This window comes from Lactuca saligna, chromosome 5 (genome assembly GCF_052625555.1).
Source record: "Lactuca saligna cultivar CGN05327 chromosome 5, ASM5262555v1, whole genome shotgun sequence".
In the NCBI taxonomy this organism is placed as follows: domain Eukaryota; kingdom Viridiplantae; phylum Streptophyta; class Magnoliopsida; order Asterales; family Asteraceae; genus Lactuca; species Lactuca saligna.
The window spans coordinates 48,691,184-48,714,098 of record NC_136421.1 but is presented as its reverse complement, the minus strand read 5'-3'; the positions used below and the strand labels follow the sequence as shown (position 1 = coordinate 48,714,098).

At 31.8% G+C, this 22,915-nt stretch overlaps 2 protein-coding genes across 5 annotated transcripts; one reads left to right on the top strand and one right to left on the bottom strand.

Moving 5' to 3' along the window:
- The first annotated feature begins 7,259 nt into the window (after nucleotides 1–7,259).
- Nucleotides 7,260–12,378, top strand: LOC145048798 (uncharacterized). Of its 4 annotated transcripts, XM_078997416.1 has the most exons (17): nucleotides 8,403–8,461; nucleotides 8,619–8,637; nucleotides 8,730–9,043; nucleotides 9,262–9,339; nucleotides 9,430–9,650; nucleotides 9,840–9,932; nucleotides 10,032–10,115; nucleotides 10,229–10,345; nucleotides 10,457–10,562; nucleotides 10,637–10,702; nucleotides 10,813–10,866; nucleotides 10,982–11,039; nucleotides 11,179–11,255; nucleotides 11,362–11,432; nucleotides 11,542–11,602; nucleotides 11,713–11,772; nucleotides 11,893–12,378. In XM_078997416.1, the coding sequence occupies exons 3-17, from the start codon at nucleotides 8,759–8,761 to the stop codon at nucleotides 12,076–12,078; spliced, it is 1,617 nt and encodes a 538-aa protein (XP_078853542.1). In that variant the 5' UTR covers nucleotides 8,403–8,461; nucleotides 8,619–8,637; nucleotides 8,730–8,758; the 3' UTR covers nucleotides 12,079–12,378. The 4 variants fall into 4 exon arrangements, with proteins under 4 accessions (XP_078853541.1, XP_078853539.1, XP_078853540.1 ...); XM_078997415.1 differs by lacking the exons at nucleotides 8,403–8,461; nucleotides 8,619–8,637 and adding an exon at nucleotides 7,260–7,886; XM_078997413.1 differs by lacking the exons at nucleotides 8,403–8,461; nucleotides 8,619–8,637 and adding an exon at nucleotides 7,260–7,894.
- Nucleotides 12,379–14,707: 2,329 nt separating this feature from the next.
- LOC144996959 (Major facilitator superfamily protein) lies at nucleotides 14,708–18,321 on the bottom strand. The gene is made up of 18 exons (XM_078956768.1): nucleotides 17,999–18,321; nucleotides 17,680–17,742; nucleotides 17,489–17,578; nucleotides 17,339–17,398; nucleotides 17,205–17,270; nucleotides 17,052–17,117; nucleotides 16,893–16,968; nucleotides 16,758–16,822; nucleotides 16,583–16,675; nucleotides 16,433–16,513; nucleotides 16,243–16,327; nucleotides 16,112–16,158; nucleotides 15,927–15,989; nucleotides 15,770–15,829; nucleotides 15,584–15,649; nucleotides 15,421–15,480; nucleotides 15,218–15,332; nucleotides 14,708–14,966 (listed from the first exon to the last, which is right to left on the bottom strand). Exons 1-18 carry the CDS (start codon nucleotides 18,188–18,190, stop codon nucleotides 14,854–14,856), a joined length of 1,461 nt encoding a protein of 486 aa, XP_078812894.1. The 5' UTR covers nucleotides 18,191–18,321; the 3' UTR covers nucleotides 14,708–14,853.
- Nucleotides 18,322–22,915: the final 4,594 nt, after the last annotated feature.

Genomic DNA, 22,915 nt, shown 5'->3' with positions numbered 1-22,915 from the left:
GTCCAACGAGCTATGACCGGACCAGAGGGTCCAACGAGCTACGGGACTGGAGGGTCCTGCTGAGACACATCGACCGGAGGTTCGTATTATAGCCTCGAGTGGCGTATGTGTTGTATGTGGTATTTTGGGGAACTCACTAAGCATTCATGCTTACAGATGTTGTGTTATGTGTTTCAGGTAGGCATGATTCGTACACACACGCATTGGAGTTTTGTAGAGATTATGGGGAGATGATTTGTGACAATAATATTTGATACAATGTGTTTGACATTATTTTATGAATGAATGAATGTTTTAAAAATGAAAAATTATTTTGAAAATTTACGTTGTTACAAGATCAAACAGCTAAAACACTCGGAATCCACCAATCGAACACCCAATTTAACAACTAGAACGCAGAATCGACTCACAACAGAAGATCTAAGATAATTTTCTGAAGCAAAAGAGTGAAAAATTGAAATCTAGAACGAGACTCAAAACTTTTGCAAAAACTCAGAAAATTAGAACAATTATGTGTAAATCCTGCTCTGATACCAAATGTAGTTGCAATGAAATCGAGTATGAATTACGAGATCAGAGTAAAGTATGAATGATGAACACAAGATCTAAATAATATTTTATTGGCTCAATTATGCTTTTACTAAGTACAGAGAGTTTAGACAAAAATTACTAAAGTTCTCTTCTATCTCTAGTACACTTCCCATATTTATAGGGAACATAAAAGCACACAAAAAATACAAGGGACTTTACATCAAATCTTCGAAACAAAAATACCCTTATAGTAACATTACAAACTATTCGAAACTAACCAAGACATTCGACACCTCACAATACTATTCGACATCTACAACCATCATTTGATTAACCAATTCACTCTCCCGCTAGCTTCCACTTTCCTACAATAATTCATACCGATCTTCGCCGCCATTTGACTGATCATATTTGGACGATGGACAATCTTGATCTAAATATGTCACCGAAAGACTAATTGGAAGACCAATATTCGGAGGAAGACTCGTTGCTTTAGTGTGATTTTTATGTATTAAGTCGTAGGTGTTAAATCATGTTTGTCATGGTTTGAATTATTAAATCGTGTTTTTAGGTATTTTAAGTTTTAATTTATTGTAACTTTTTTAATTTAACATGAAATGTTTGTGTTTTAAAAAATACAATTGATATTATATTAATTGTTTGTGGTTTAAAAAAATAATATTTGTTTAATATTTATGCACAAAAAATATTTCGATATTAAAATAAAGTAATTTAATTAAATTAGAAAAAGAAAATAAAAAATTGGAGTCTAGCATTATTACCACTCTCTACCAAATTGCTAATATTAGATGCTAAATTGTCAAAAATGAGGTGAAACTCCAAAATTTAATATGACAATGTTTTAAGTGTTACCACTCTCTTTAAACTATTTAAACTAATAAGTTTCTTGTGAACATAAAAAAAAACCTTTTGTTAGTGGAGCAGTCATGGTACGATGTCGATGTTAAACTATTTAAACTAATAAGTTTCTTGTGAACATAAAAAAAAACCTTTTGTTAGTGGAGCAGTCATGGTACGATGTCGATGTGGCTTTGGATCTTGAGTTTTGGTTGAAAGATAATCAAATATATTCTTTTTAAATAAAAATTATACATTTATTTTGGATGAGAAAAACGTGATGTTACACTATTGTACTCGGTAAGTAGTCCTTTTAAAAACATGTATTTTTCCACATTAAAATCATTTAAATAGTCTATTTTAACATACGTTTTTAACAAATATTTGAATTTGAATTTCATACAAAACGAATATCAAGGAGACCCGTTTACGAAAAAGTCAATTTTTAGTTTAGATAATGGAGTTTTCTATTTAAGTTTAACCATAAGATATTAGTATTTAAATGTTGATTGATCTTATTACTTATAGATACGTTTCTTAAATAAAGTTAATTAAAAAACGTAAATTCTACATTATGTAATAAAAAATTGAAACGATTTTAGCGTGTGATGTGAGGCTACTGAATAATGGCCACTAAAATATCAGAACAAGCCAAGGAAATAAATTAAAAGTATATATTCACACATGAGACCTCTAACTCACCTAACAACTAGACTCTTATACGAAAACAATGACAATGATTTATTTTATTAGTAAAATCAATAAAATTATATCATATTTTAGGAAAATGTAGAAAAAATAATTTATTATAGGTAATTAACGAAAAAAACATCATACCGATTCCATATTTGACAGCCTAAAGTCTCATATTATTTCAACACATACGCTAAAATTTCATCTATTGAACGCAAAAACCTTAAATGAACTTAACTTATTATAGACATTTTATACGAAATTAAACGGTTCTAAAAAAATTCAAACTAATGGATGTAAAATTAATATAATATTTAAAAAAAATCGGATTATTAACTTATAATATATTATGTCATATTCAAATATTGGACTATTAATCATATTTCTTTTGAGTCCATTTCCAATATGATGTGAACGTTATGATGATTGCAATTACCCCTCATTGTTTACTTAGTTCTACGTGTATAAGATGAAAAAAAAATTTACTTGTCAATCTCTTATAAATTTTGATACTTATCATTTTGTGATAATTTTAAAATAAATATTATCCACTTGTCAATTTAATTTTGATTTGTTTTAATTTTTAATTAAAGTAATATACTTATATATATAAAATACTAAATATCATATATATATGATATTAAATTGTAATAAATACGTTTCTTTATTTTTTATTTTAAAGTTGTATATTAAAAAATATTTTATTTTTATACTTTAAGTTTAATTATTTTTTAAATCAACCCGTATAATATACGGATTTCACACCTAGTTTTTATTAAATGAGTACAAAATTAAGTTTCCTTTTTCTTAGGCCGATGCAACTATAAAGTTGGAAATGTCTCATACTTGTAAGGTTGTTACTAGTTAAATTAAAGAATTTGAATTAAACTATTTGATTAAGATATTTGGATATGTTTTATAAAAACCAAAATATTAGTTTGGATTTGGTAATTTGGATTTTAGATTGGTTTAGTTAATGATATAAAACCGAATAGTTTCACAAAACTAAATAACAATTATTTATCGTTTTATTAAGTTTACTTATATTTAGTTGATTTTTAATTTATTAGAATCATTTTTTAAATTAACTTTGAAAGAATGTCCCAAATAAAAAAACTTCAGTCAATATAAAATTTAATTCAAAAGTAAGTTTTTTTTTTTTTTTTTTTTTTTCTAGTTCACTAATGGCATAGAATGGATACTTTGTGGATTTTAAATTTGATAAATCAAGCTTATTAATATTAAAGTTATATGCGTTTTTGAATGCAACAATTCTTGGAAATCGTATTATAAATACAAATCCAACCGAATTATAATTTGGTTAGTTAGAATTGAATCTTAATTTAGTTTGGAATATTCAATCAATGTTAACCAAATAATTTGAAATACACTTGATCATATCAGGTCAACCATATCCATCAAACGAACACCCAAACTTACGTGTATTCAGTTTTCAACAATATTTCATGTTTTCTTCGGTTTAAACAAGAAAAATATAATTTTATGTCCTTTTGTTATTATTTTATTTATTTATTTATTATTTTTTTTATGATCAAATTCTTTTTCTCTAGTTTAATTCTCTTTACATATCGATTGAAGGTGATATATGTGTTACTTTATATTTTTAATAGTTGATGTTATTGAAAAGGGATAATGACTTAAAAAGGTAATGAAGTTTCAAAAATATACAAAAAATACCATTATTTTATTTTTAGTACTCAAAATATCATTAAAGTATATTTTTTATACACAAAATACCAATGAAGTACACATGTGTTCAAATAATACCTTGTGGGTAACCTACAATAACCGGTAAAATGGTATTTTGTGTACAAAAAAAAAAACAATGGTCTTTTTTGTACATTTTTGAAACTTCGTTACCTTTTTAAGTCATTTTTCCTTCTTTGAATGTAAAGGAAATTTAGTTACTTTTTATAAAAAAAACCCTCCACTTCACTTCGGCCACTACTATTGTTCATCGCCATCCTCCACCACCATGGCAAAACCCTTTTTCTTATTCTTCCTCCTAATCATCTGCTTACTTTCATCAACGCCGGAATCTCACCGGCCACCTCCGTTTCTCGGCAAATCCCCACGGCTTCTCAAAACCCAGAAATTCTTGTTCAACCGAAGTACACTTACGAGACACGATACTTTGATCAGACTCTTGATCATTTCAGTTTCATTGATCTTCCCAAGTTCCAACAACGTTATCTCATCAACTCCGATCACTGGGTGGGCCCATGCCCTAGTTGTTTGGGCCCAATCTTCCTTTATTGCGGCAACGAAGGCGACATCGAATGGTTCGCTGCCAACACCGACTTCGTTTGGGAACTCGCCCCTCGTTTTGGTGCCATGGTCATCTTCCCCGAAGTAAAAGCCCTAATCGCTCTACTCTACATTAATTTGTTCACTTGCAGACCTTTAATAATACAATTTTATCAAAAGCTGCGTGATTTGATCTAGCATCGATATTATGGTGAATCGATGCCATATGGAATCCAGAAAAAGGCATACAAGAATGCTTCTACTTTAGCTTATCTAATAGTCGAACAAGCACTTGCTGATTACGCTCTTCTCATCACCGATTTGAAGAAAAATTTATCAGCCGAAGCATCACCTGTAATCTTGTTCGGCTGATCATACGGTGGAAGTAAGATCTTTTCCAACAATTTCAACAACAATTAAACAAGCATTTGCTGATTACGCTCATCTCATCCCATTTACCCGAAGTACCTGGTTACCACAATGTTTTAGTTGAACACATGTGTATTTTGTTGGTATTCAGTGTACAAATAGTAATATTAATGGTATTTTTTGTACTAAAAAAACAACAATGGTATTTTTTGAACATTTGAAAACCGGATAACCTACAATAGCCGGTAAAATGGTATTTTGTGTACAAAAAAAAACAACAATGATCTTTTTTGTACACTTTTGAAACTTCGTTACCTTTTTAAGTCATTATCCTTTATTAAAAAAATAAAAAGATCTTTCAACAACTCGTTATCTGCTTCACAAAGTTTTTTTTTTTTTTTTTTTTTTTTTCTATAAAGAATTAGAATTGTAATTAAATTATCAAACAATAAACAGACAATTGATTACGTGAGTATATGACTTGAAAATGCATCCAAAAACCTTTTACATGATTTTCACTTTGATACAACTTTATGTTTCCATTTAGTATGGTAAAAGTCCACAAAACGACATATTAGTCCCAAACGTAATCCATTTAACAATCTAATTATAAATGGATAATGACTTGAAAGGGTAACGAACTTTCGGTTTTTGTCACATTTAGTTAATAAACTTTTTTTCGTTATCTATTTGCCATTGAACTATTGAAACTGTTCACATTTTACCCTTATGACCGGCTGTTACCGGTCATAAGGGTAAAATGTGAACAGTTTCAATAGTTTAGTGGCAAATAGATAACGAAAAAAAGTTTAGTGACTAAATGTGAACAAAATCGAAAGTTCGTTTCCCTCTAAAAAGTTCAATGACTAAATGTGAACAAACTTCCTATTGTATTATGTTTTAGCAAAATTATTTATTTTTGTTTAATTGTAGCAACATTTGTTGATAAAGAAATCTATGAAATAAAAAAAACAAAATGTAACATCCGGATTTTCAGGTATCATCATTTAAGTATCCTAAATCTTTGGGCCCGAGCCATATTTAAAGGCACTTATGGCCTTCAATTGCGACTACCTTTCCCATAAGTGAGAACCCTAGCGAGCTTGAGTGGTGTAGAGTGAGAGGAAGGGCTATCTTGAGCTTTTTGGTGTGATAGATCTGGACCCTTCTAGGTTCAGAGAGCCGAGAATATGAAGCTTTAGTAGAGTAAACCTTGGGGTTCGAAGTTAGGAAGCATTTATGGGATTTTTATGGTATATATAGTTACTTTCATCTTACACTAGATATGAAGTATTTTATATAAATTACGTGCTATGTGTGCATATTATTTGAATACTTGCTGTCTATGCTGGATAAACGATTTTATACATGTTTTAAAAGATTTAAACGGTATATTTATTTTATATCTACAAATATGTTGCGGATGAAACATGGGTAGATGAAATAGTTGGTGTGTGATGAAATAAAATGATGAGAGATAGGTGATTATAGAAAGGTGGTGATAATTAGGTAAATAGATGATGATGAATATGTGATGTAGGATGAAAGGAGATACCATAACCTTAACCAGCAATGTGGCGATGTAGTCATCTACCAGAAGTGATAAATTACGAGTTCAGGCGATGTTGTAACTACGTATTCATGTGATGGTACTCTAACCCCTTACTATGAATTACGAGTTCAGACGATATTGTAACTACATATTCATGGGATGTCACAAATTTCGCATGCCAAACCAATGGTCATAATTCACATCAGTGAGAATGGTTCATTTTTTTGTAAAACCAAAATCAGATTGGAAATTTTAATTTTTTATTTTTGAAAATATCAAACCATTGGTTTTTTATTTCGGTTTTGGTTTTTTTGTTTTTGTTTTAAATATATTTTCAGGGTTTTGTTTTTTTTTTTTTTTTTTATTTCATAGATTTCTTCATCAACAAATGTTGCTACAATTTAACAAAAATAAATAATTTGCTAAAACATAATACAAGAGGAGGTTTGTTCACATTTAGTCATTGAACTTTTTAGAGGGAAACGAACTTTCGATTTTGTTCATATTTAGTCACTAAACTTTTTTTCGTTATCTATTTGTCATTGAACTATTGAAACTGTTCACATTTTACATAAGGGTAAAATGTGAACAGTTTCAATAGTTCAATGGCAAATAGATAACGAAAAAAAGTTTAGTGACTAAATGTGACAAAAATCGAAAGTTCGTTACCCTTTCAAGTCATTATCCCAATTATAAACTACGTTACAAGGAGAAATAATTTTCAACCAAACTTTTTAATTATAAAATTACTAATATATCGGAAGCTTATATTATAAAAGATGTCAAAGTCACACCACTAAACATCAAAATTAAATTAGGAGAGCATTTGATGTAACAACATGATACCATATCATGAAGGAATTGACACATTGACAAATATCAAAAATGTTAAAATCGATAGGGTACAAAAGTCAAAACATCAAATCATAAGGGGACCACTGTAACATTATGAAAACTACAGGGAGCAAATTCGAAAATAAAACTCTATCCCCTTCACTCCACAAATCCACGATCCACATCCACATGATCATCAAACCCGGAAAGTATAAGAACGGTCACCACCACCGCCATCCACCGTTACGCCGCCGTCAGATACTTCCACGAATAGCCACCATAGAAGTGTCACCCACCAGCATTTATCAAACGAACAATTCCCCTCATATATTACCTTAAAATGACGAAGAATCTATTCCGAAGAATTTGATTCCGTCCCGAAATGAACGACCCAATTGGAATTCTAGATCATGCCCCATTAGAATCATTAATCAATAATCACCAGCCTCCAAATTTGATTGCGTAAGCGCAATTTAATGACTCCTGCATCATCATCGGCATCAACAGCGCTGCCAGGTTGCAAACGAACCTCGCTACGAATCAACCCAAAAACTCTGCGGATTCCCGTATCGGGTTCATCTTGTCACATTAATCTACTCTTATCGATATCCAATTCCAAATGTCTTTTTAAGACCAATAGTAAGATGCGTATTCCCAAGACACTCACCCTTTCATTTTGCTTCTCATTTCTATACTCTTCCCCTTCTCGCTGTCCCCAATTTCCTTCTTTGGTTCCAGATTTAGGTCTCTGTTCTTCCAGGCGATTCTTCACTACCAAAAGGTCTCAAGGTTTGCTCGAATTTAATTCTTTTCAATTTAACTTTTACTATCTTGCTCCTTTTTTATAAATTTACTGTTGGCTTTTGAGTGTCACTTTTCATGCATGTTTCTTGGTTTAAATGCTGGACTATTTTGCGTTTATTGTCAACACGTTTAGACGATTGTTTATGATTCCTGCAGACAGTTGTTGGAATCTATTCATTTATTTATTATTCCATCTCTTAGGAGTTTTTTTTACTCTCACATGTTTCATCTTTCAAATTTCTTAAGCCCTCGTGGATTCTGATTCTATCTTCAATATAAGGACAGCTGTTGTTCCATTGCTTCAGAGTTTCATTCAATCTTTTTTTTTTCTTCCTTTTCTAGGGTTTAAATGTTCTACCTCTGAATGTTACCTTACATATGCCTATTTCTGTGTTCTTCCTTTGGACTTGTCCGGGTTTTTGGTTGATTGATCGAGTTTAGAAAGCTGTTTTTTGGGATTTTAGGTGCTTATCAGAGCATATATGGAGAGTTTACACTTAAAGATTTGAGCATTTTCAGATTCGCTTTGTGTTCTTTCATTGTTCATTGAAGGTATGTCCCCTAAGGTGTTTTTTTTTTTTTTCCTTTTCTTTTTCTTTATCTTTTTCTAAAAGGGTATGTAAGAATCTTTACTTTCTTGAGTTTCTACGGTTGATTCTTTTTCTTGATTGTTTTCTTGAAACACATCCCTTCTTGATCATCTCTACAGCATCATATACACCCTAAAGGTCATAAGTTACTAACAATTTACCTTTCCAGGAATGATATCAATATTATGATCCAATGTTTGATGAATTCTTATGTTTCTGTTTCAAAACAGTTCGTTTTCACTCAACAGCAAGTTATAAAATGGATATCCCTAGTGATGGAGCTATATCAGAGCCACAATTACAAAGCCCTAATGGAAGTGAAAAATCTCAAGGTTCATGTCTATGGGCATCTCCTAATGGAGGACAAAAGATTGAAATTGGCAAACATATTTTTTGTAACAGAGCTGTGAATATGAAAAACATAGTTGCTGTTGGATTTGATATGGATTATACACTTGCACAATACAAGCCTGAAACTTTTGAATCCCTTGCATATAATGGCACAGTGAAAAAGTTAGTCACTAACTTGGGATACCCAAATGAGGTTTGTTTATGTTAATTATACAAAATCTTGATGTAATTTTCACATGAAAGTTATTTAAATTGTACAAGTTTTAGAGTTAAATGCAAATTATAACTATATAATTTGTATCCTACTTTCATTTTTTATTACTACAATGTTGAAAGTACAATGTCTTAATAAGAAAAAAACTGCTGTAGTCTATAAGTTTTGGGTATCTTATAGTTTTCTATTTGATGCAGTTGCTTGATTGGTCTTTTGATTGGACTTATATGGTGAGAGGATTGGTACTTGATAAAAAGAGAGGAAATATATTGAAGGTTTGTGTTTTTTCATGTATAGATTTTGGGCAATATGATATAAAGATGAATCCCAGTGTTTTATGTTTTTTAAAAAACTTTTTTTTGCAGATGGATAGACATAAATATGTGAAAGTGGCATATCATGGATTTAGGTTATTGTCAAAAGATGAAAAAGTTGCTACATATGGCAACACTTTGGTTCGTGATGCATTTGATGAGCCTGATTATGCACTCATTGATACCCTTTTCTCATTGGCTGAAGCTTATTTATTTGCTCAGCTTGTTGACTTTAAGGATAATAATCCAGGAAAAATCTCAGAAGAAAAAGAGTAAGTTGTGGGAATTGGAATTCGTGATTCCATTCCATTGTTTGTTTGGTTGCCAAATGAACAGAATTCAATTCAATCCAATCTGATTTCTTCAGATTTCTTCAAATTCCATGTTGGATGTATTTCACCATGAATTCAATTTCATTTGTTTTTGTACTAAAAGACCAAAATACCCTTGTGTTTTTGCAGCTATTTTCGAATGTACAGAGATGTGAGGGCTGCTGTGGATCTCTGTCATCGTGATGGAACTTTGAAGCAGATGGTTGCAAATGATCCCAAAAGGTCAGATAAAAAAAAAGAAAAACAACTTTCCCCCTTAAGTTCAAACTTTTTACAATTGTGCCCTTGTTTATTTTTTTTCCTTAACTTTGTCAAAATTAGGTACATCAATGAAGACAACTCAATAGTCCCAATGCTACAGATGCTTAGAAGTTCTGGTTTTGCTGTATTCTTAGTGACAAACAGGTTTATTATTATTATTTTTATTATTATTTTTTTTACTTTTTAAATTGTAAAAAATGTAACAACAATGCTATTATCAGTAAAAAATAAAATAACTTCTATTCATCTGATAACAGTCTTTGGGATTACACAAATGTTGTGATGAATTTTCTATGTGGGCCCCAAAAAGTCAACGGAAGCTCCTTGTTGACTCTTGACTGGCTCCAACACTTTGATGTTGTCATAACTGGCAGGTTATACTCATTTCTTTACTTTAAAGATTGTATATTTATAACTTTTTTTTATGTTTATGAAACGTATTTAAAGAAAAAAAAATATTTTTTATTTTTTTATTTTTTACGCAGTGCAAAGCCGAAGTTTTTCCATGATGAAAACCGTGCTAATCTTTTTGCGGTGGACACTGATTCAGGGATGCTTATCAATACTGATAATGGTAGTCCAATGGCTCAGGTTTGTGTGGAAATATGTTTTTACCATTTTACCCCTATATGCATGTTTTTTAATCGAATTTTAATTTTCATTAGGTTGGAGCCTCTTCTGTGGAAGTGCCAGATCAGCAGATCCCAGATAAAGGGTACAAAGTGTTTCAGGTAAGTAATCAGTATATCCGAATTACATAAATACCCTTTTCATAATTGAAAGAGAGTGTAATGATGAGAATGGGCAAATAGGTAATTTTAGTTTGAAATCACTGTTTCAGGGAGGCAATGTTGGCCATCTGCATAAGCTGCTGAGTGTTGAATCAAGTTCACAGGTTTTGTAACTTTTTTTATCAACAATTTTTTTTTTTTTTTTACAATCTATAATTTATTTATTTTAAGTTAATAATTTTTGGAGAAAAGTTAACATGTTTGTTTCAATTTTGTTAGGTTCTTTATGTTGGAGATCATATATATGGTGATATTTTGCGTAGCAAAAAAGTCCTAGGTATAACTACTCTCTATGCAAGAAATGACATTGTACTTTGATTGATTTGTTTATTAAATTATTATAAATAATAATATTCAAACAAAAATAAATGAAAGTAGGTTGCTATTTCTTGTATTTAGCTAATTATATTGAACAGGTTGGAGGACAATGCTTGTGGTTCCAGAACTTGAAAAGGAAGTTAAACTTCTTTGGTCCTTACGAGACACTCGTAAGGTAAACTTTTTTTTTTTTTTTTAAAGATTCTTTCTTTTTTTTATTTAGTCTTATTTTATAAACTATTTTTAATCATATCAATAACATATGAATAATATCTATACAGCATCTTATATTACTGAGGAGTGAGCGAGATCAAATTGAAGATCAAATCCATCATCTAAAATGGTCCCTCCAGTAAGCATTACATTATCACCTTCTCTCTCTCTCTCTCTCTCTCTCTCTCTCTCTCACACACACACACACACTAAGTTACATGTGTGATTTGAGTTGTATTTGGTTGTAGGTGTGAGTGTATGGAAGCTAATGAAATGGAAAAGATGTCATCAAAGCTTGAGTTACTTGAGGTTGATTACAGAAAAAAAAAAAAAAAAAAAAAAACATAACTATTATTTTGTATGTGATTGTGTTATCTTTAATCATTTTATTAACCTTAAAATTTGAATTATGTGTATAGGCACAATGTGAACGTGTGCGTGTAACACATCAAGAGGCCCAAAAAGTTTTTCATGAAAAGGTAACAAAAATCCATTCAATCTTCTTGGCTCCCAAAAAATGCAATCTTTTTGGGACAATTTATGTTGCATAGTATTTTGTAAAATCTTAGAAATGATTTTTATTTTTTTTTGGATGATAGTTTCACATTGTGTGGGGCCAGTTAATGAAAACGGGTTACCAAAACTCGCGATTTGCTCATCAAGTGGAACGATTTGCGTGTCTTTACACAAGTCAAGTGGGGAATTTGGCCTTGTATTCTCCATCTAAATACTATAGGCCAAGTGAAGACTTTATGCCACATGAGTTTGACCTCCTTTCTCTTTGAAGTCTCAAGTCTCAAGTCTCAAACTCAACAAATTTGCATATATATTTTATGTTGTTTTGCATACAAGCTTTTGCTTTTTTGACCTTAATTTGTAACTAGTTACTTACTGGGAAAGGTTATGGTATATATACATATACTACACAAAAATTATTTTAACACGTTTTCCTTGTGGTTGGGTCAAGGTCTTTGATTAAACTTGTTACATATGCAAGTGTTTATGTTTGAATGTTTTTATGAGATTTTATTTGTAAGTTCTGAAATTTCTACATGCAAACAAATTTAGTAGAGCTGTTAAAGGTATCCTACATTCTTTATTTTGCTATTTTTTTTTTCATTTAGATTTTGCGAATGTTTGGTTTCTTTTGTTTATGGGTCTACTACTTAGTATTGTACATTTCTTTTGGTGGGTTGGGGTTGCATATTTTAGCTCAAAAAATATTTTATGTATAGATTCATTAGGAAAATATATCATTGTTTGAATTGAAGTTGTCAAGACCGTGATCTTATCTAGGGTTGTTTTGAGTTTTGTAAGACCATCATGTATACCAGTCATGCCAAGAGCATGGTGGTGACTTGCCACCGGCATGGTGGCTTACACGTTGCCTCCATATGTGTGGTTTGTGTGTGGTGTGGGCAGGTGTGGTAGCCATGGCTCACAACGTCCGAATCTAAAATATAAGTGTTGGGCACCATGTCTAATTAAGAAATGGAGATAGACTAGAACTAAAATAAATAGGGATCTTGTAGCTGCATAAAAACTTTTGTACACGATTATTTTGTTGATACTTGTGTGTATGAACATGTCATTCAAACGATATTTTCGTTTGAGTAGACAACTATGTATTATATATGGAAATAACGATTTGGAAGAGAATTATGAATTCTCTCAATTGAGATGGGATGCTAGAGGTAGATAGTGTTTTACTCCACTTCAAAAATATATGACCACACTTCGGCTTTTGGCCACACGACATCACCATGAAAACATCAGATGAACATTTGAATATGCCTAAGAAAATCACATGAGAATTGGTGTATTTGCTTTTTGAAAATGTTATAGAGCTTTACTGGAACATATATTAAAACTGACAAGAAGTGGTGTTGAACAATGGTATGCTGCACATAAAGCAACACAAGGGTTCCATTAATACTTGGAAGCATTGATTGTACAATGCACGACGAAGTCGATACATACAAGGTGACCATGGAGCCCCGACAACTATACTTGAAGCAGTGATATCACAAGATCTATGATTTTGGTGTGAATACTTTGGTAATAGTGGGGGTCAAAGAATGATCTAAATGTTCTTCGTAAGTAGGTCATCGAGATTCAATGATAATTTGTTGGGAAAAGCACATCACTTTCCATTTATTGCAAATGAAAATCAATACAAGAATGGGTATCATATTGTTAATTGGATATATCCGAATTACTTTACATTTGTGAAAGCATACTTATATCCTCAAGATGAAAAACAAAAAAATATTCAAGGTAGTGCAAGAATCGACAATGAAGGATGTAAAACGGGCTTTTGAAATCCTTTAGAGAGAGTGACACATAATAAAACACTCGAAACGAGCATGGGATCAGGAAAAATTAACATGTTAACCAAGGTAATGTATACTTGTATCATAGTATTACATAACATGGTAACAGAAGATAAATATATACTATTTGTATGTATAATCTGCAAGATGCATTTCATAAAAAATTAACAAATTGTATCGGGAAACCCACAATACTTCTCAAGAGATTTGGAAAGACATAACAAAGAAATGCAGAACAATATTTGTGATGATTTGATAGGCTATATATACGTATAGGCAATGACAATGAGGACACCAACAACAATGAACAGTAGTTTTATTATTTAACGTTTAACTTGTAATTTTTATAATATAATTGTGATTTTTCTAAATTAATTGTGCCTTTTTTTATTTTAATTTAATGTTATATTTTTAATTTCAATTAGTTTTAGCTTTCTTAAATATTAAAAAAAATGATATAGTGATGTGGAGTGGTGAGTATTTACTAGATAAGTGGCGTGGATATGATCTGTGTCATTACGAATGTGTTCGGCCACAAACTTTTGAGTACAATTATCTTGTAACTTTTGAGAAAGAAACTTGAATTTGCCTTTTAGAGTTTAAAGCTTGTAACTTTCATTAGCTCAAAACAAAAACTTGTAAGCTTTTAGCTTTTTAGAGTTTCTCCACACACATTCACACATTGTTTAACCTCAAAATCATGTTTAAATTCCAATTAACCTCTAAAATGAGGGTTTTAGAAGCCTTTATATTTAGCCTTCGTATGTTGTGTTAAAAATAAGCCAATAAAAAAACTATGCCAAATTTGTCTGATTAGAGTAATTCTTGGCTAACAAAACATAAAAAAAATATAATATGTTGGATGGTTTAGAGTTATACTTATAACTTTTAACTTTTACCATTTTATATCGTTTTAACTTTTAACTTTTAGCATTTTATAATTTTATGTGTTATGTCATTAAAAACTCATAATTTTTAATGAATTTTCTGTTCACCGAGTTCTGATACAACAATCTTTGGCAATGACCAACAAAGGTTTGAAAATTTTATTTAGTAATCAAAAGCTTAGTTAGCAACTCCGAGTAAAAATTGGGGTGGATGGATATTATTTATTTGCTTCTGCATAGTGCATCCAATACAACAATGATATTTGACCTTGATATAAAATCAATTACAAAATTATAAAATAGATATATAACTATAACCTCCTCCCAGTTTAAATTACGATCATCTAAACGAAGATTGAATCTCTTCCAATGTTTTCCCCTTGGTCTCCGGTACCAAAAGAGCCACAAATACAACTGTTACACCACTCGTAACCATATACATAGTAAACGTTCCTGTCACAACCCAATATTCACACATTACATTCCTCTCTATTTTTCAGTTACTCATAACAGGTTCTACTGTGTCTGACATACACGTTGTGATTATGTACTTATGTCTTTTACTTTTTACATAGACGAGACACCAGGAACAAGCACACAAGTCAAAAAACTGGAATTTTTTTTCTTGTCAGTCTAATGTATGTCAAACACAGTAGAAGCTGTTATGTGGTGTGAAAGGAGAAAGAAAGAAAGAAGAATGAAACCTCCGCTACTCCAAGCTAAAAGCAAAGGCGCCGTCAATGTAACGACCCAACAGATAAACCAATTGGCTAATGTTGCTACACTACCCGCAAGTCCTTTTATATTCACCGGTAGAATCTATAATGTTATCTCACAAAAACAACAATCACATTAATCATTAAAAAAAAAACAATAATAATAATAATAAATAAATAACTTTAATTACCTCCGACATAATAATCCATGGAATCGGCCCCATTCCAAGAGAAAAACCAATGATCATGCCCTACAAATTTACATTATTTAATTGACAAAGAAAAAAAAAATTAAAAATCGTTACACTACTATATCAATATCAAATAAAGTAAAATAAAATAAAAAAAACGTACCACAACTCCAATCAATGATAAAATCCCCATTACAGTATACGTCGTGGAATCATCATCTGCAAAACCCTAAAATGTTGCTTTTGATTATTACTTAAAAAGGATATTCATACATAAGGAAAATCCAATTTTTTTTTTAAAAAGAAAAGTGGATAATGTACATTTTTTTTTATCACAACACATGATTACCTTAATGAAGAATGATGCTGCAACAACTATGAGACTCAGAGTCATTGTAGAAGAAGAGACCTATTTAAAATTGAGTTTTTTATTTTTAAGTAAATTTAAAAAAAAAAAAAAATTAAAATCATAGCATATATATATTTATTTAATTATTTATCCTTACAATAAGCAAAATCCTGCGGCCTGTTTTGTCAACCAACCACGTCGAAACCCCAGTTGCAATCACCTGAATTATGCAATCTTCTTCGTTACAACTTAATTAGAATATAATAAAATAAAATAAATAAAGTAACAATTATAAAATAACATAATATGAAATTGGCGAATATAAAATATTTATGAGTTTACTTGGATAGCTCCTAGGCCGAATGTCGCAACATTACTATTAGATATTCCTGTTTCATTAAAAAAGTAAGATGCTGTTTTGTTTATTTATTTATTTATTTATTTCACTTAGTGGACTTAATACATAATTTTACCTGCAGATTCGAATATGGTACTGGAATAGAAGAGAACGCCATTGGTTCCAGTTAGCTGTTGGAGAACAAGTAAGCCAAATACTATCTGCAGAATATATAATAAGGATTTCACTTTTCCATAATCTCATATAAATAAAACTGAAATTATATTGAAAAATAAATACATGTATACAAAATTACAACTACATACCATTAAAGGAAACCAATATCTTCTTTGTTTGAGGTCTGAAAAACGAATTGCAGCTCTTCTGTTTGATGATGCCACAGACCTCTTCAAAACCAAAGTACACATATATCATATATCATATATCATATATGCTATATGTATGTATGTATGTACCTTAATTTCATTCACTTCTTGGGTAATATCAGTATCAAAACCACGAAGAACTTGTAAAGAAGCTTCAAAATCATCTGTCATTCCCATTTTTGCCTGAAACAATGGAGACCTCATAATTATTATTATTATTATATTATTAAAATTCAACTAATACTGAACACTTCAGTAAGCTTACCAACCACCTAGGAGATTCGGGGATGAAAAAGAGGCCAGGTATCAAAATCAAGCAAGGTAATGTTCCTACAAAATAAAATATGAAAATTGTTATTTTGGTTATAACTTTATTTAATGAATGTCACAAAACTATTACCCAAAATTGCAAGTACTCTCCAATGAACAAAAAGTCCCAACAAATAAGAAAGCATAATTCCAATTGTCACAGATAGCTACAAAAAATAAAAATGGAAAGTAATTTTATCATATGATTGAATTATAAAACTATAAATTCACAATTCTAAATAGTGTTTACCTGGTTGACAGAACCTAGTCCTCCTCTCATGTTTTGAGGTGCTATTTCAGCTATATATACAGGAACCTTTGTAACCCATTCAAAGAATCTTCTATTAGAGTAGTTTTTGTATAAAGATTGTTTCTGGAATGAAATTGAGAAGAAGTGATTTACTGTATATGATATAATCCCAACACCAAATCCTTCGAGTAACCTTCCCATGTAAAGAAATGATGAATCCTAACAAGAACACAGACAATTTGAGTCTTTTGAGAAGATGAAAAATGGAGAAATTATTAGAAGCTAACTTGGGCAAATGATATAGCAAGCCAGCCAAGTATGTTTGGGATAGCTGCAATCATCAACGACTGCAACAGAAGGAATCAAGAGTGTCGTTTTTAGTGTTTAAGATACAAAATCAGGGGAAAAGAGAAAAGAGAAAAGAGAAAAGAGCATACTCCTTTTCGGCCAATATACTCTGCAATTTGACCACTAGCTACTGCACCAACCATGGCGCCCACATTCGATAAAGATCCAAACAACGAAAACTGAAACGCAATGCTTGAGATCAGATCAACATTCATTACAGGAAGTGAAGCTTCGATCGCTCCAATTTCATGGAACGAAAAGGGATTATCAGCAAGCAAACCTCGGAGACGGTAAGTTTAAGATCTCGACTGATTTCCGATTGCGTAGGTGAAGAATAGCCACCCTGCAAGGATCCAGAAACATTTTTGTTTTAATTAATCCCTACACTTTAAGCTAAATTTGAACTTTAGACGTCGGAGTTACTCCATCAACTTCAAAATCGATACGGATCTTGTACTTGTCAACAAAAAGTTAAAGCGTTGCTACCTTTATGAAAAGTAGTTGCTACTAAAGTTGCAACAAATCTATATAAATTTGCATTCATAGAGATAGTTTCATATCAAAAATTCAAATCATGGGGTTTTACGGTTATTGCTTACTGTGAACCCGAACTGGATGGGGCCTAAGGCAACGATGAGGACACACGCGAGCACAGAAACAGAACGGTCTCTGATCATCTGAGAAGACGTCATCATACTGGATTGTCGGGAACCCATACGATACCAACTTCCAGTATGAAGAAAGGGTTTTCGGAGATCCTTCCCATCTTCATTCTCATCCCTGAAACTCATTGATCCTCTCTGTAGTTCTCTGTCTTTGCTACACTACATAAAAATAAGCGTTGTACTTCTTAGATCGAAGATGAGCAGGATGTGTTCGACGAATTGCGTGAGAGATAAAAAGAGATGGGAGTACAAGCAACGGAGAGCAGTGAAACAGGTGGAGTTGTGATTTGACTAGTGTCTGTTGTTTTGCTGACGCGGCGATTTGTGATTGGGTGAAACGGATGACATTGACCATGTCGACAGTGGTATATATGGATGCTTTTAAGCAACATAGGCCAATCATGACCTCATGCCAAAATCATGTGTTGTACATGCAACCCATGATTACATAGAATGATAGAATTGTTTATATAATGCGTAATCACTTATCAAAGTTTTTGTTATGTCATTATTTGGTTTTGAAAGTTTAATACTTGTTAAATTAAATTTCAGTTATATCTATTTGATAGTGGTATGTTGTTGGTGGAATATGATGCTATAAAATGGAACACTTTAGTACTTATTAAAGCGAAAATATTAGCTTGGAGACTTCACTTAACTATAATTCCTACGAGATAAGTGTAATTTATACAAAGTGAGTATGGATGTTGATTCTCTTATATGTCCTTGTTGCGATCCTTTTTATTAGATTGTCATTTCGTTATTTCTATTTGGACATACGGTTCATGAGTAGGTTTTCTTTGGTGGAACATGTATTTCTAATGGAGTTCAAAGGAAATGGTTCAACATTATAGTACTAAGCTTTGGGTTCTTTGGAGATTTCAAAGTTTCTTTAGAAATTTGTTATTTGAAAAAAAAATTGTCATTTAATCGCATTTTTGGTTTCACAATAGGTCGAAACTCAAGTTTAAGTGAAACTTCTTAGTAATATTTTTTAGGGGATCTCCAAAGAGTTTTAAACTTTTGGGAAAATTTACGATTAAGTCTTTTTTTTTTTTTTGAATAACTGGTTAATTTAAACAATTAACCCTTTTTGAGCTTTTTAAAAAGTCACTTGCTGAAATGGAATGCTGGTTGATGTGGCAACTAACGTGACATGTCATGTTAGCATCTTAAGTTGAAAAGAAAATAAAGTGTCCAGAGGAAGAAAATGAGCGGAACAAAGGTCAGACTCAGAACCTTCGAAGAACTAGCACGCGTGGACTAACCGCTAGGCTATAGACGTTTTTTGTGAAATAATGGCTGATTTCGTTTATATATATATATATATATATATATATATATATATATATATATATATATATATATATATATATATATATATATATATATATATATATATATATATATATATATATATATATATATATATAAAACATCATTGAACAATAAATAAGAAAAATGAGGATCTAATATTTCCCTACTTTATCCAGCACTTTTTTTTTTTTAAAATTTTGTTCATTAAAAGTTTTCTTGGTCATCAATATGTATGTATTGTATAATGCATATGCAAAATTGAAACACCCAATTATATATATTTTTAGTATAATGGTTTTAAAGCATTTCATTTCATGACGTTAAGCCACAATTTGTCAAAAAATATCAAACAAAACTATATATTTTTAGTATAATGGTTTTAAAGCATTTCATGACGTTAAGCCACAATTTGTAAAAAAATATCAAACAAAACCACTATTAAAGGTTGTTTGTAACGTTTCAAAATTTAAAACTAAAAATTTCGATTTTTAAATTAATAAAATCATTATTCACGACAACATCATCAAAACATATTGAATCAAAGTGTATCAATAATATCTAAATATATCAGAGTAATATAAAATACGGAGCAATGTGATGTGTGCATTGCAATTAGGAATGACAACAAGGCGGGTTCGAGGCGGGGAATAGTTTCCCAAACCCGACCCGATATCTTTCGGGTATCTTATCGGGGCATTCCATTGGGTTTCGGGTTTTCCCGTCGGGTTTCGGATATCTTATCGGATTTATAATAATTTTTAACGAAATCTTTATTCTGGTTTATGTATCTCGATGTCTTATAAAAAATATAACAAAAAAATATATTTTCTAGCCTTCGTTTTAAATTAAAAATATGATGCATCACTTTAATAAAAGAAACTGGATGTTATATTAAAAATTATTTCATTTTAGTTTAGTGTAATATGTTAAAACATAAATAAGATCATTACACCAAATTGTTAATAATTAAAATGATTGTTTGTTAGAAATTTGGGTGTAGAAAGGCTTGGAAATTCTGAGAATTGTGATTATCACTTTCAAATCGAAGTATTTGGTGGTACTCCCAAATCTTCAATTGGATAAGACTCAGAGAGACAAGAATCGAGAATGTTTGATGATATTTTCGTATGTACCAGAAAATGAGACCAAAACTAACTTTAATATCTTTGTCTGAAAACTGTCATATGACAGTTTTAAACTGTCATAAAACCATAAAAATTGTCATAAAAACGGATATATGGATAAGGGTCAAACCAAAAGTCAATTATCTGAAAATTCAATTTTCTGATGCATTTTTTAATATAGTAACATACCCTATATAAAAAAAATTCACGCTGACCTAGCAGCTCGATCCCAGCCATGGGCTCTGCCCCTTTGACCCCGCCAGGGGCTGCCGCCCCTTGGACCCCGCTCCCAGGGGCGCTGCCCCCGGACCCCCGTTCATTCAGGGGCTTCGCCCCTAAATGACAGTGTACTTTGAAACTTGATCAAACTTAAACAAGTGTGTACTCCACACCTTCCTTACTTGTTTAATATTTATCAAGATCATTTTTGGTCAACACAAAGTAATCTCATTACACTTAAATATACATTGATGATCAAAATCACCAACATTGTTCACGGTAAGTATTGTATCTTTGAATATGTGTAATTAATATCAAAGAGATTTGAATATATATATATATATATATATATATATATATATATATATATATATATATATATATATATATATATATATATATATATATATATATAATCGGGGGCGGGTCGGGGCGAGGATAACCCATTCCCTACCTCGAACCCGATAATGACCCATTACCCGACCCGAAATGTTCGGGTTTCAAGTTTCCCCATCGGTTTGGCTTTTTTGCCATCCCTAACTGCAATAATTATGAGCTCTTCCCCTTCAAACCAGAAGTACCTGAAACATAAACTGAAAATCGTAAGCACAAATCTTAGAGAGTTCCCCAAAATACTACATATCATACAAACATAAAACCAAGTATATATAGGTGCTTGCAATCCCCTTTGGTCTATTTAAATCCGATACGGTAAAGCATATCTGGGTGCTTGCAATCCTCTTTGGTCTATTTCAATCGGATACTGTCAACCATATATGGGTACTTGCAATCCCCTTCGGTCTATTTTAACTGGATACTGTCAAGCATATCTAGGTGCTTACAATCCCCTACAGTCTATTTCAAACTAGATATCGAGTCTATTTCACCCCTACCACTACCATATAATATCATAACAAAAAATCATAAACTCATCAAGCAAATACAGGCATAACTGACAGTTGTCACGAAGACAATCATCATACTACATCATGAACTAGTGGGATGACATTGGTGCCTTCAACCCACATATATAGTGAAGGAAACTCACCTCGCCGATAAAATCCATTGCTAACAGCTCGCACAACCAACGAATGGGTGTCCACCTTCTAAAACTAGCAATTTGACCAAAAGTTAACTTCACCAACAATCAACACTCAAAGTTAACATTCAACATTTCCATCAATTGACACTCACGCCGTGACCAGTCCTTGGTCATGTTATGAGAACACACTCGGCCAGATTCCAACTCAACTCGCTTCAACTCAGTCAACTCGGTCCTAGATGACCCACTCATCAAACCTCACGACATGAACCTTCCTTGATCACGTTGTGAGATCAGTCAGTCGAAACAATCACGTAAAAACCACTCTTACATTGTGACACTCCCTGTGTCACGTCGTGAGCCACGTTTGATGCTAAATCCTAATGTTTTAAGTCCTTAATCCATTAAGTCCTCCATTCTAACTTAACAAAGGAGTTTCATATGCCAAAAGCAACATAAAAATCTTTGCTTTATGGAAATGCATGTCTTGAACTTGATTAGGTCAAAATGGTGAAAATGATATCCAAATCTCATACGTGGGACCAAAACTCAACCAAACAATAGATCTCGCACACTAAACCTCAAAGGAACCTCATGGATCCATAAAGTTGCCAACTTTATGGAATCCAACAACTCAAACCACCTACAACATGAAGAAAAAGGCATAAAAGTCTAGATATAGAAGAATAACACATAAAGGTTGTAACTTGAGGACTAACCATGGTCCAAGGTATAATCTTTAAGGTGGTGAGGGAACTTGCTTATTGGATCTAGGCACCAAGAACATCTTCTTCTTCAAAGCATCAAAATCTTCATAAACTGATGGAAGCGGAGAGGGGAGGCTCAAATAGTGAAAGGGAGGCTAGGGTTTCTCTCAAGATGATCTAGATATGATGGAGGCTTATAAAATGCCCTAGAAACAAGGAACCAACCCTTATATAAGGTGGAAACCCTAGAATTCGTGAGCATGGCTGCATGGTTCTCATGTCGTGAGCACAGTTTAAATCAACATTTCCGTTTGATCGCTTCTCACATCATGAGCTCTAATTGCTCATGTTGTGAGCTCAATTTTCCCATAAATCCTTTCCAACTTCGAACAGTCATAACTTCTTCGTTTTAACTCTGAAGTCGGCGTTCTTTATATCCATG

What these genes read in the sequence shown, in the direction of transcription:
- LOC145048798 (XM_078997413.1), top strand. Translation starts at nt 7,582, where the DNA reads ATGACTCCTGCATCATCATCGGCATCAACAGCGCTGCCAGGTTGCAAA. An exon ending in ACTTGGGATACCCAAATGAG is followed by an intron (nt 9,044 to 9,261) that starts GTTTGTTTATGT and finishes TATTTGATGCAG; the next exon opens with TTGCTTGATTGGTCTTTTGA. An exon ending in ATGGTAGTCCAATGGCTCAG is followed by an intron (nt 10,563 to 10,636) that starts GTTTGTGTGGAA and finishes AATTTTCATTAG; the next exon opens with GTTGGAGCCTCTTCTGTGGA.
- LOC144996959 (XM_078956768.1), bottom strand. Translation starts at nt 18,190, where the DNA reads ATGAGTTTCAGGGATGAGAATGAAGATGGGAAGGATCTCCGAAAACCC. An exon ending in TTAAACTTACCGTCTCCGAG is followed by an intron (nt 17,579 to 17,679) that starts GTTTGCTTGCTG and finishes ATTGCGTTTCAG; the next exon opens with TTTTCGTTGTTTGGATCTTT. An exon ending in TTTAGCTTGGAGTAGCGGAG is followed by an intron (nt 14,967 to 15,217) that starts GTTTCATTCTTC and finishes GGGTTGTGACAG; the next exon opens with GAACGTTTACTATGTATATG.